The sequence below is a fragment of the Chaetodon auriga genome, chromosome 16 (genome assembly GCF_051107435.1).
Source record: "Chaetodon auriga isolate fChaAug3 chromosome 16, fChaAug3.hap1, whole genome shotgun sequence".
Lineage (NCBI taxonomy): Eukaryota > Metazoa > Chordata > Actinopteri > Chaetodontiformes > Chaetodontidae > Chaetodon > Chaetodon auriga.
Window position 1 is genome coordinate 10,714,348 of NC_135089.1, and position 14,464 is coordinate 10,728,811.

The 14,464-nt window shown below is 43.6% G+C and overlaps 1 protein-coding gene across 1 annotated transcript; it reads left to right on the forward strand.

Moving 5' to 3' along the window:
* The first annotated feature begins 612 nt into the window (after positions 1 to 612).
* srl (sarcalumenin) lies at positions 613 to 14,369 on the forward strand. Its single transcript, XM_076753185.1, has 6 exons — positions 613 to 673; positions 9,442 to 9,537; positions 9,719 to 9,814; positions 11,965 to 12,081; positions 13,085 to 13,318; positions 13,416 to 14,369. Exons 1-6 carry the CDS (start codon positions 613 to 615, stop codon positions 14,225 to 14,227), a joined length of 1,416 nt encoding a protein of 471 aa, XP_076609300.1. The 3' UTR covers positions 14,228 to 14,369.
* The last annotated feature ends 95 nt before the right edge of the window (positions 14,370 to 14,464 follow it).

Genomic DNA, 14,464 nt, shown 5'->3' on the forward strand with positions numbered 1-14,464 from the left:
TTTGTGATGTCACAAATCATGTTCATAGGCCCGTCTCTTTGAAATTTTGCACTTTCAGTAGATGAATGTGGAAACATCCTTCTAGTGTCAAACTGCACATACATGATTCTGCACAGAAGAAAAAAACCTTTTTGGGTGGAGGGGGCTTGAAAGAATTCACCTTATATCTGTCTTAAACCAGTTTGCCTTTGACATCGCATACTACACAAAATCAGCTCTCATAAACAGGAAAAAGCAGTAAAACCGGGGAAGTAATACATGAAATAAGCCAAATGATCTCCTTACTCCTACCTATCTTACTTAACTATCTTGTAAAATTATCACCAGTGAGAAGTTGAGTGACTGAGCAGTGAAAACCGAAGCCAGCTCTCAGTGCACTGATGCCGAGGCCCGAGCTGCGACCTCCCTGAAAAGGAGAGTCAGCTGCTTGTACACGTAGCGTAGAGTCCCTGTGGCATGCTATGACTCCTGCAACACCTCCAACACGGAGACCTCAGCCCCTCCACCAGCTGGCCCTCTCCGTGCCCCGCCTCTTCTCTCTGCATGCCCTTTAACCTTCCTGCCTTGGTATATATAGTCTGTGTGACTATCAGAGTTCTCCTGGCAGCCATCATGAAGGGTACAGTCTTGATCTGCTGTTTCCTCTCCCTGCTGCTTTTGCAGGCCACAGCAGGTAAGGCTTTTGGTAAGCACTTTGGTTTATGCCATGTTTCATGTTGGGTGGAGCACTGTGGGCACGAGATACGTTTGCATACACGTGCTGCTGATGAATGAACTAGTGATGTGGTGAAGGCTCAGAGGCTTGTTTAGTGAATGTTTCATGAATGGCTTGATTGTACAGTGACTCTTCAGAGATTCAGAGGCTGTGACTCAGATTGTTATGATGATGATCAGGAATGAGTTGCCATATGGTCAAAAGTAGGTAGTATGGGTAGGTTTTTGTGTCTATTATGAGTGCAGTTTGGTCAGAAATGGCGTTAGCTGAACACGGGGACAGTGACAGTCATGGGGACACCAGCTGAGGATAGCCAGAGACAGAAATGTTACCCCGGTCTTTCTCTGCCACCACGCAGGACTATTTAAAATCTGTCACAGTTTATAATTAAACTGCTGGCACCAAGTAAAGAATGACAGATTTAAGTAGCTCTTTCTTGTCTTTTTAATTATTAAGATCCAAAACAAACAGCACACTCTAATGCCTAACACTTTTGATGTATGAACCAATGCCTTATCGTGCGTTTTGGTGCTTTTCTGAGGCAAGCAGTCGAGGATTATTCAAACTAGAGTTCAGCCTCTCCTGTGGACTGACAGCATGTCAGCTGTCCTAACGCGTGGCACCAGCTGATGGAAAGTCTAAGTCTAACCAAGGAGAGAACAGTCATTTGTCATTTGTACGTCTGTATTCTCTTTGCTTCATTCTTGAATTTTATTTTCAACTACTGCAGACTTGAAATGCCTACAGGGGGCAACATTACCTTTGATGATATATCCACAGCATCATAAACTACAGGGATCAGGAAAATCCCACAATAAATTTGATTACATGGCACTCGTGGAGTTCAATGTCAGAGTGACAGCAGCTTCTCTCAGATTACCCATACTAAAAATGCGGACTGGTCTCCCGGTCTGGACTGGAACGGTTGGCAGTACCCTTGTCTGTCACCCTTGTCCGTCCTTGGGGTGGCGTTCAGCTCCGCAGCCCGGGCCCAGGCCTCCATATTCCAGCCTGCTGTCAGGTGTCTAAGATTGGAAGGCCTCCTGAAATCCAACACTGTTCACTACAGTTCCTCCCTCCCTCACTCCCCTTCCCTCCTGACTCCTCACCCCTCCCAGCCCCATGCTCCCCTTTAGCCACGCTGCACAGCTGCTGTCACTCTGCACTGTCACAATCGCAATTTATTCCCAGCAGTTGGCCTTATAGGGACATGCATTCTCCAGGCAGGAGGGGCCGGGCCTTTGCTGCAACTCACGCCTTCATAGATCCCTTCTGCAGGCACATGCAAGTGCCTTTTTGTGGCCTCTGTCCATAAATCTACTGCATGTGCATTTTAGTGTATGTCTTTCTTTTGCTGCAGCGCACAAAGGAGTTTTGATTCCAGTACCTGCAGGTTATGGACAATTATGAGAATCATGAACTCTTTGCCGCTCAGTGTGTAATTATTTGTGTTATTGATTGGTTCGATCGCTGTCAGGGACTCCATTGAAGTTGTTAACTCTGCAGGGAGGAGCACAAAGGGTAATCTCTTTCCAAAGGAATGTAAAATCGATTTGCTATCATCTCATCATCGCCTCTCTAACAACCCTGGGCTGTGCCGATTTTCTACTCTGAAGAGCAAAGACATTAATGTTATATCCTTACACTATCGTTTTGTACATTTTGTGTATGTTTTGTTGCTGGAAGCAGCAGCAACAGTTGAATTTGTTTCTGTCATATGTCTCTGTTTCAAACTAATTTTGAAGCCTGAAGCCATTTGATTACATCAAAAGAAGGCACCGAATTGCCTGATTGTTTCGACTTGGCTTCATTTTGATGGGTGCCATGAAACTGTAGGGTATGATAGGAGGAGTCATTTTGGTGGAGTAATGCTTTGCATATGCATGGCATCATTAAGCTCCGGTGCACCATGTGTATTCAGGCCTGATCCATCTGCCAGGCCTGTAGTGCTTTTCAGATATCTGACACTGCCATAGTAGTTCCTTTACAGCCATTTTCCTGCAGCTGTTGAATAGCTTCCATCATTCCGGCCAAAGAAGGAGCAGAGAAAACCTGTGTTATTCTGTTGGTTCAGTGGGTCAACATGTGTTACATGACCAACCTGGCTCCATGATGCTGCTCACCTCCAGGGTTTTATGCCAGTCTGACGCTGCTCTTATCATGTAGGAGTAAGTATAGGTTGCTTCAGTAACTGTTTCCTTATTACAAGGCTTTAAGAAAGCTGTTAAACACAATATAGAGATGTCATTAGTGTGAAACTCAGAGCCTGAGAGCTGACTTTTTGTCATACATATATCACAGCCTCTTTGGGACCTTGATTAGGTCTTCACACCAGTTTGTTTATACTTGAGTGGTAACACTATCCATCCATGATACAATAAAAACATCTTTGGCCTCCTAACTTTGCTAGAGGCCAGACTTGGAAATTTAAAGGCTCGGTGTCTGCACGTGATTCCATCTGACGGCATGTGGCACGTCTGGGACTCGTTACGCTGGTCGTAGTGGAAGCGACACGAGTCATACCCGACTGCCTGGCTACACACCCCTCCTTGAGACAAGCACCCAAGGCCCAAGGGCACCTGACGTCCTTTCCTGGCTTTGGAACAGGAGAACAGGGATAGAGGCACCAGATAAACACCTCAGCGTAAGGTGCCTTTGCCGCTGGGCCTGCCTTTGAATCTGTCACTCAACTTCATGTCAAGTTGTCAGTGACCCCTGAGAGGACTTACAATCTGGATGTGGCTCATATAAGATGGCCTGCCAGGGCCACTGACAGTTCTGAAGTCACATTTGGATTGAGAAAATAATCCACCTTTTTGACATCCACACATTTATAGGAAATAGTGCAAAATCAGCATAGAAGTTAGACTGACATATGCCTGTGATCGAACTTTATTTTTTATCTAAAATGTCTGAGATACAAGGAAACCTTCACGTTTTATTTACCAAACATCAGTATTGTATTTGAAACTTACATAAGTGGTCCTGGAACTGTAGCTCTCACTTTGTTACCCTGTACACAATCAGCTCCAAGGGATGCGGATGTCTCTGAGTCTCCACACTGACTAATAGTCAAAACCTTAAAATAGGAGGCAGCCATTCTGCCCCCTCCTCTGTCCATCTTCTGACCCATTGTGGGTCTATATTTGACTATGGGGGAGTACTAGCTCCACAAGCTGTGCCACCTGTTGCCATCCGTGGCCTCTTGCTCTGCACAAGCTCTGCTGACTGCTATCACACCTCTGACCCTCACTAGAGGAGGAATCATGTGATTTTTTTAGGATTATACGTTTATTTCGCATTCAGAAGGCTTTGTTTTCAGTGAAATGTACACACTGAACTTCTAAAGCAAGCAAGGAAATTGACATGTGCATTAGTTAATTAATGCAATTTAAATCCTGTTGTATTTTACGAATCAGTGGTCATTTTTAATACATGATCCACTCTGTTTAAATCTGAATAAAATCAGTGCCTCTTAATGGATCTTTCCAGTGGAACCCCCTGGCCTTCAGTTAAGGTTGCCTGAATCCCCCCACGCTCAGCATAATTCCTCTGACTGGGGGTTCCAGGCCTGCCACCCTCATCATGTTCACTTTAATTTAATTTACCTCCACTGTGCTGCAAGCAGAACATGATCCTGGGCTTTTACACATATACACAGTTACCTAATATATACAGTGTAAATGCACATGAGTCCAGATATATCATTGCACATGCATTCATGTCCACATAAGAACATAATACATATTAGGGTAATCCCTGGCTGTATGCTTGGACTACAATAAATAGCACATTTTGTTTAGTTCACTATGGCATTTCCAGCACTTTCAGCTTCAACTCTAGTCGAAGTATGTGCTTATAAATATCTGAATTAGCTCACAGCTCTCACACTATATTTGATTCCTTTTTGTCTCCATTTAGCTCTTTCTAGCTACGTAGTTGCATATAGGACAGTGATTCATTTGTGATGTCACAAACCATGCTGTTACATGCACAAGAACAGCTCAAATTTCAGGGCAGTATGAGGCCTTCTCCCCTCAGCAGAGTACTCTGAAAATGTGTTTATACATGTTGTTCATCTTTACGGTGCAATTCAAATATTTGCTAGAAGTGAAGGTGATCTTTAAACTTGAGCATCACATTAGCACCTAAGTTTCACTCTTGCTGTAGATTATTGCCATTCTTTCTGGTGTTTGAATAGCCTCCACACAAGGACCTATAGTTGAGGCATGACTTATCCAGCCGCTGAGGCTGTGGTAGGCTTAAACCACCAACATTCCTACTGGATGTGCTGATGCCGCTGGAATGTTTCTCCAAACTGAGGAAGGGTTGTGTGGCAACGGGCTTACTGAGGACACATGGTCCTGGGCACAGATGTCCGGGGTTCAACTCCCCTGGCGCCTGCAGGGTTAATTTTGAGCGCTGATGCAAGGCCCACCTTCCGCGGGCAATACTACCTTTCTGATCTTTGCAGACTCTGTCCCAGGGCCTCCATCAGGGATTGACTGGATTGGGAGGTGTTAACACGTTCACAGCAGTTAAGGCCCACTCAAGAGGCTTGTGTTAAAAGACAAGACTCTTCTGAGTGATGAGTCAAGTTACAGAAGATTGAGTAAGCTTGGTGTGCTGCAGGGACAGGCCTGGTACGTTGAAGAGACCTGTTCCACAAAAGCCGATTTAGCCTCCATGCTGAACCATCCACAGTGTCGTCTGAAAGTTAGCTTCTCCCACACTGACTTTTTTAATTCATCTTTACCCAGTATTTGTTCAGATGACTTTAATTCCTTCCTTCATTTGACTCATTTGACAAGCAGCCAACCTGTGTGGGGGTTGCAAAAATGGCTGCCATGTATCACAGATGGTGCTACAAGATGATGTCACTTATTGTTGTTTTTAAAGGTCATGTACGCAAAAACAATTTTGCATGGGCATGTAGCGACCATCTGACCAATACCGGCTGATTTTAAATGCCTTTAAGTAAAGATTATTGACAGATTTTAAGTTGCTCTTCTGCTTCATTCAACTGTTTCCTTCAATCGTGCATTGAGTGGAGTGCATTAAAGGACGGACCCATTTTCTTTTGCATTGTTTTGGCAATAGCTGCTAGACTTCCTCTTTTCTTATCACCATAGCCATCTTACCTATTGAGAATAAAAACTAAACACCAGGGCTCTTACACATGTAATTACTCAGCAACATAAATAGATTAGTTACTGAATCTTTTTCGGGATTGCAGTATTACTCATGCCCTTTTTTTATTCTGGCTGCTAACCTTTTGGCTTCTCTTGTTCTTGCACCGTGCTGGGAGCAACATTACACAGGCTTATTTTTAGCAGGTTGACTCGGGGAGAATCAGCGGTGCTGCGTTGTTCCTTAACCAGCAACGGGCTGGTCACTGCTCCCGCACTGCAAAGGAGCAAATATTGGGGTCTCAATTAAAGTGTGAGCCATACAATATCTCTTTTATGGTCATTACAATATTGTTTAGCCGTGCACATGCTGAAATGCTCCTTTTGGCTTTGACACAAAATCATTTGATTGTTTGAAAGTGCTCCCTGCATTTTTCATGAATGGAGAAAGGACACTCTCTATATCTGCCTCATTTGGCACCTTTATTGATCCCCATTTTATTAAATGTGGCTCTGTTTAAACTTTCAAGACCCTTGCTTCATATTGTAAATATAAACAACTTTGCTTCAGGCTTGTAAACAAACAGGCCTTCAGATGATTTACTTGTCACATAATGTCATTTGATGCACCAAAGGTTTTGGCTAAAGCAACGTGCCATTCTGACTCTTAGCCAGAAACACTAGAAGTCATCGGCCACATGGTCAGTGGCTGTGCTCCAAGTTAGGGTGTAGGATGCCTTGACCGTGCTGCCGTCGGAGAAGTGGAGTTTTCTCTCTTTGATTCAGAAAATACATATTTTTATGCAGTCAAAAAAAGTCATAAAGCAGTCTCAGGAGCAATTTAGCACGATGGCTGAAGCCTGTTAAATGTGTACAATGTCAGAGATGAGGTTACCCTGTCGTTGCACAGCCCCTATAAAAGTAGGTCTCATACACACACTGTAATTGGTGGCATATGATAATATTTTCTCTTTGATATTGCCATTTGAAATATTGTAATTATATGAGCATTAATAAAGGATCAATCAAAGTGCAGAAAACCTTTCCAAGTACAATGTTGAAATTCCGACTTCAAAAAAAAGACCATTTTGTTAACATCTCTTATAATAATCTCCCTGAAATGTGGTTAGCACACAGCTAGAGACAACAATCAATGACAGCTATGAAAGTGCATAAATGGCCAAAAAGTATTGTTTGAAAGGACTTGTGACTTTGGTGAAGATGCTGAAAGTGGGATTATGGAGAGTTTGGTGCATATGACTTTTGTGTGTCTAACCAGAATCTGCTGCTGATCCAGACAGAACCGTCTTATGAGGAGTGCTGATGTTTATGTACAAAATACACATCTGTGGTAGCAAGTGCTGTAACAATAGCCTAATGGTGATGCTGGGTATGCTGGGTGTTACTGTTAACCCCAGCAGAGATGCATTTATACTGTCACGTGGACAATTTCCAGATCAATATGATGTAATTACCTGTGCCTGACAGCAGTGGACATAAAATGACTATAATGTTTTTATATTTTCTACTTTCCGAAAAGTCTGCAATTGCAACCTCATTTTAAAAAAATCTGTGCTTTTGCTTTGCACCAGTCAGTTCTTGATTTGTGATGAGTATTGCACAGTGATGCGCTTCCTTGCCAGTCACCAGCTGAGATCAGAGGGTTGTCCCCCGGCCATCAGCGCCAACTTTTCACGCTTTCTGATCCTCCATGCATCTCTCCTCGTCTGACCTGAACATTAGTTTTAGAAGAATGCAATGTTAAAAAGGAGGAGGGCAAGGAGGTCAAGAGATATACAAGCTGAGGAGGTTACACATTGTTATAGATCAAGCCAAGGATTGATTTTGAACTATGTTAATATGTTTCTTTTGCCAGGAAAGTGAATTGACAGGAAGTATGCAGATCATGTGTTAAAATAATAAGATCAATATTCAGGTTATGCTTTCTGTTTTACAGAGTCTGATTTACAATTGGCTGGCTGCTATGTAATCATCCCTACAGCTGCTATCGTGCTGTAAATATCTTTAAAATTCCCTAACTACTCTATTAGGGGAGTGTCTGGTTGCTTGGAAACTAAGACCCATAACCCCTCAGGGCATGGAAGTGTGAACCAGGAAGACTTCCCAACTGCTTCTATTTATAGCTCATAGCTGTAGCGGGTTTGTCTGTAGCAGGGCTACATGGGGGGCATTACAGGGGGGCCTGGGCACACAGGGTCGGGCCTGACAGCGCGATAAGTCTACGATAGGTGGGCAAATATAGAAGAGAAAAGACAGAGGATTGTACATCACTGTCTCATCATGCACATCACTGATGGGAACACTCAGTCCAGCTCTACTCTTAGCTCATTTACTGGGGGGGGGTCCTGTTCTCTCTCTCTCTCTCTTATCTTTGCCGTTGTTATGAGGCCCATCGTGATGCCAGAGAAGAGTCTTTGTCTATTTATTTTCAGTGTTTGCTTTCTAAATTAGGAGCTGATTGTACAACCAGCTGTGATCTAAGCAATCTGATACGTTCAAAAGTGGACATGGCACAGTGGTGAGCGGATATGTTCTCCTGGATTCTCTCTCTCTCTCTCTCTCTCTCTCTCTCTCTCTCAAACACACACACACACACACACACACACACACACACACACACACACTATAGGGGGTGAGTCATTGAAATACCACACACGTACGTTGTGGGGTGCAAAAATCTAAGTCACATACAAAAGCACCAAATATAATGAATGTGCACTGGAGGAAAGTCAAACATTTTCAAAAATGATCATGAATTTGTTTTGTGTTTTTTAAGACTAATTCCTGCACATTATAACATGGAAACTGATGGATTTGCAGTGCACACACAGGAGTTGAAGTAACGTCTCGTTATTCCCAGTGTTCTCAAATGAAAACATCAAGATCGCAGAACAGAGTGAAAATAATTGAGCGTATGATTGGATTTCCCTGCAGCATGTGCATGTTCTGCATAGTATCAAACATGCTAAAGCAAACCCGCTACACCTTAATCACCAGCAAATATTAGTTATTCAATTGTCATTCTTGCCAGGCTCAAACATTTTATGGGTGCTGTCATTGTCTTCTTCATTCTCTTCAGGGTTTGTGTTTACAGAGATAACAGTCAGACAGAGAGAATGACGGCAGAAAAGGTGATGCGGAAGAGGCATTTGGAGTATGAGTGGCTGCAGATGAAATCAAGGCTCAGGCTGGGAACATTTTGGTCATGAGACAGCTCAAATATCTGCTCTGTCTGAATTAATATTGGCGTCCAATGCAAACCTGTCCCCACAGCGTTTATTATCAATCATCTCTGTGACACTTAAATTCCCACCCATGGTGACACATATTGAGATGCAGGATGCATTGATTGATGTGCATCCAGAAATAGCAGCACCGTTAGCCTCTGCGGCTCAGCTTCATTGAACATGTATGACTGGCTGTCATCAGCCTCAGTGTGAGCCTCATAATGAAACTGTCACTGCATTTGTTTGAACTGAATCTGGCCACCCAGTCCACTTCCATTACTCCATTACTAGACCATTACAGATGTTCAGTATACTGGGGACTAAGGTAAAGTTTATGTTGTTTTTACAGAAGAGGAAGAAGACTTCACCTCCGTCCTCAGAGACAGATCTCACATTGATGAGACCCTGCGACTTGCAGCTGAGGAAAAGGCGGGAGACTATGCAGGTGAGGATCAAAGATGGGTTTTTTATTCATTTTTCCTGTATGTGATAGGCCGGTGATGCTGAAATTTCTGGATGGTTTCAGACTGGAACTTCTTGCAACTCATTAATATGTGAAAGATGTGACAAAGACTTCCAAGTATTCATTTTTATCATCCTTTTCTGTCTTTCATGTTGTCCTCCAGCGGCTCTTGAGAGGTTGCGGAAGATCTACCACACATCCATCAAGCCCATGGAGCAGGCCTACAAGTACAATGAGCTGAGGCAGCACGAGATCTCAGGTATCACAGAGGCTTCGGCTACACCTGCACTTTGTTCTGATGTGTGGGTTTTCCTGTTTGAGTTGCTTTGGTGACTGATTTGTTGACTTGTTCGTACACACACATCATCCTCACACCATCAACCAACACAAAGTTTTTTTTTATTTTTTTCAAACCTTGGAGATTTTACCATATGTTATTATTTCGGCTCTCAGTGTTACTGTTATATGAAGGTATGGGCTGTGTAAGAGTTCTAATTGTATAAATACCTTTAGAGGGACTTTCTGGGCTCAGAAATAGTAAGAATATATGCGTCCATATAAGCCCACACTTTTTCTAAAACGTTGCTGGTCCAGGAAAAAGGTGCAAAATCTTTCAAATATTTCTTCCCTTTTCTTCAATTCTTTTTTGCCCCAGTACTTTTTATAATGTCCGTGTTTGTTTTTTAAATGACTTTGCACTGTGCCCTGTTTCTTTACAGTAAGCGTGACGCTCCGAGCTGTACACTGAACTGCCAAGAACGAGCTCTACTTTCCCACAATGAAATAAATCTCGCCCTCTTGTGGCCTTTCACGCTTGGCATGCATGCAAACTTGTCAAATACCACTTGTGTCGTGCCACTAAAAGAACATTTCCAACATTTTTTTTTGTAGAAAAGAGCAAAAAAATACAGACAAATTTTTTTTACATGGCCTAAAAGGCACACCATCCATTTGTAGACCATGTTTGACATATTATAGGTCAAATATGGGACTAGATTTCCCACCCATTCCTGCACATTGTTACTCTACCCCTCCCTGTTTCTTCTAGAAACTTCACACCCTCACTCCTCACTCTCCTCCACCTCCTGTTCCCTTCACGTCTCTGTACTCCACCCTCTCCTGTCCATCCCCATCCCCTCCACTCCCCTCATCTAACAGCCTACCCCGGACGAACCCTGGGGGACTCAGCCACAGGTGGGTGTGGGTGGGGCTTACCTGTGCATGGCACTGCCTGAAGTGCTCAGCCCCTTCCTTTCCCCCTTCATTTGTCCTCACACCTTTGGGAGTCTCTTATATCAATTTGAACACAGTACTGCTCTCTGAGGGTCAAGCATGTTTCACTTTGGGTGACACCTGATGTGACATCACTGATTGGGGCGTGCTCAAACTGATCCAGAGGAGAAAGGTTCAACCCATAGAGAGCAGGGCAGCAGCAGTTTTCTACCCTTTGTGAATCAAAATGGATTTACACTGTAGCATTCACAAAGAGACTGGCCTTTAAGTTGTTTTCTTGGCGTGTAAAATGTAAAATGATGAGGGGGTTGCATGTGCAGCTCTGGCTTTAGCAAAAGGCACACAGATTTGAGGAGGGGACACTGGTGGGAAAGGGTGGTCAGTGTTCGGCTAGGAGTGAAGTGACTGGCTTTTTGTCACACTTTAATCAGCTGTAGCATCAGGGGTGGTTATTCAGATTTTTTTTTCCTCTGAGCTTTTTCATTTCACCTTTCTTTTGTGATGACATTTTCTCTTTTTTCTTGTTTTTTTTAAAAAAATATACATATATATATATTTTTTTTTATCCTCATCTCTTCTGCTAAATTCATTCAGGTTTGGTCCAGTAGGCTGTAACAGAACGTCCCTACCCGACCACCATGTCCACTCACAACACACATGGCAGCTTGTTATGAGACACACAGCTTGCTCTGAAAGCATTGCCCTGTTCAGTGTCAAAGTATTGGCACTGCTTTTTTATGTGGCTGAAAATTTTCTGCTATAACAGCTGTCTGCTATTACGCTATTAAACAAGCCTAACAGCTTCAACACATTTCTTTGCGTAGCTTTCTTTTTATTTCCTTTCTCAGTTCCTCCGTGCTCTGTATTGACAGTGACAGTAACTGACGTGCTTCTTGGCGTCTCTCAGACTTGAAGGAGTTCATCCCAAAATACATTCTGGAAGGATTGTTGTTTTGGTTAAACTGTCCTTTTATGAGGCACATGGAGACTGTAGCAAACACTGGCTTCTTCTGTCAACTTCTCACATGTTTTCTTATGAGCAACAAATAAAAGCTCAGCACAACTGATCGTTCCATAAATTCTCATGTAAAATTTGGGATGAACTCGGGCACTTCTGCTTCATCATTTAGCCATCCAGCTGAGAATTTAATCACCGTTTCTCTACTTGCCCAACAGATGGAGAGATTACCTCTAAGCCCATGGTGCTGTTCCTGGGGCCCTGGAGTGTAGGAAAGTCCTCCATGATCAATTACCTCCTCGGCATGCATGACAGCCCCTATCAGCTCTACACAGGTACGTTACACAGTTATTCTTTTTAAATTAGAAATAAACAATGTTTAAAGTTGTAATCATTCGTGCTATAATCCAATAAGGATGAAGAAACACTAAAATGCCATCATTAATCCACAGGACCACTACGGCGGTGGCTGCTGTATCTAAATGTTACAGGGCTGCAATAATTTAATTACAGGTATCAAGTGGGCAGAAAGCACAGCAGAGATTTTGTTGAATTTGATGCATGACATCTTAAGAAGGCTCAGCAGTCATTTCTGACAATTTAATACCACTGGTCAAAAGCTACAAGAGAGTCAATATTGGACCTACAGTAATCAGGTGGCAAGAAACATGACTCCAAATTAGCGATGTTGCTCCATAACAGCTGGAAATAAGAAACTGTTTGCTAAAAAGTTTGGCATTTCAACTTAAAAATGTTGTCAATATTTTGTTCACAACTCCCCCCAAGTGGCCCAAAACCATTATTAGAGGGAATGGGACTCGCACAGTATTCTGGGGCAGCGCCAGCATTTTTGGAGGATAGTGTATTAGCTGTCATTACCTGTCACTGTCATCGATCATTTGTCTTCTGTCATCTATCCACCAAAGATAAATGCATGGATAAAGACAAGGTCTCAACAGAGGCAAAGAAGCTATATATTACAAAATGTAAGTAAGCTAATGACAGGGTTAGGCTTAGCTATGTATATAGGACTCTGTCTGTCGTCAGGTCCTGCACTCACAGCCCCTTGGCATGATCTAGTTTTTCTTTGTTTGCTAGTGTTTACTGATCATGTTGAAATCGAAGTTTAATGGAGTTAAACTGAGTTCTACAGGTTGAGACTATCCAGCTAGATGGGTGGTGATGATTGATGACCTTCAAAAGTAGCTGATTTGCTGTTAATGATGCCACGTTCCCATTCCATTTAGCAGATATATCTATTTTCCCGGTGAATACACATCTCTTTCATCTTTTCTTGATAATATTCCTGCTCTTGTTTTTCCATCAATTTGTCTTCAGGAGCTGAGCCTACTACCTCTGAGTTCACTGTCATTATGCATGGAGAGAAGATCCGCTCTGTTGAGGGTATTGTTATGGCTGCAGACAGCTCTCGATCTTTCTCTCCCCTGGAGAAGTTTGGCCAAAATTTCCTGGAAAAGCTGATCGGTATTGAGATGCCCCACAAGCTGCTGGAACGTGTGACTTTTGTGGACACACCAGGAATCATTGAGAACCGGAAGCAGCAGGAAAGAGGTAAAAGAGAGAGTTTTACTTACATTTTGCAGATTTTCAAGTGCAGCTGGCTGGTGCTCTGTATTTATTGGTTTACTTATTCTCTTCTTCTATCCAGGCTATCCTTTCAATGATGTTTGCCAGTGGTTCATTGACCGTGCTGACCTGATCTTCGTTGTGTTCGACCCCACCAAGCTGGACGTTGGCCTGGAGCTGGAGATGCTCTTCCGGCAGTTGAAGGGTCGTGAATCCCAGATCCGCATCATCCTAAACAAGGCTGACAACCTGGCCACTCAGGACTTAATGAGAGTCTACGGAGCACTCTTTTGGAGCTTGGCTCCCCTCATCAATGTAACCGAGCCGCCTCGCGTCTACGTCAGCTCCTTCTGGCCATATGACTATGCACCTGACACCAGCCGTGAGCTCTTCAAGCGAGAGGAGATCTCCCTCCTGGAGGATCTGAACCAGGTGATTGAAAACCGCATGGAGAACAAAATTGCCTTCATCCGCCAGCATGGCATCCGCGTACGCATCCATGGCCTGCTGGTTGACCGCTACGTCCAGACCTTTAAAGAGAAGATGAGCTTCTTCAGTGACCCTGAACTAGTCTTCAAGGAGATTGTGGATGACCCAGACAAGTTCTACATTTTCAAATCCATCCTAGCCAAGACCAACGTCAGCAAGTTTGACCTGCCCAACCGCGATGCTTACCGTGACTTCTTTGGCATCAACCCCATCACCAATTTCAAGCCGCTGACGGCTCAGTGCTCCTACATGGGAGGCTGTCTGCTGGATAAGATTGAGAGGGCAATCACCAATGAGCTGCCTGCCCTTCTGAGCAGCATTAACTCTGGCAAGCAGCCTGGCCTGTCCTCCTGCGAGGCTACTGGCTGTGGTGAGAAGCCAAAGAATCGCTACCGGAAGAACTGAGGAAAACAAAATAACTTGAGAGGGGGAAGTAAGAGGAGAGGGGGTCTGGTGTAAGGCCAACCCTGCTTTTGTCAGAATGCCTGTATTGTTGAGGAGACAGAGGAGCAGAGATTAGTGTTTGTTTTTTTCCTCAGGAGAGTAAGGGGAGGTGCATTTAGGGAATGTGGGAATGAGGCAGATAGAGGGAGGGAAGGGTCATCGTTTGATAAGGCAGCTTAAGGACACAAGTGCTGAAGA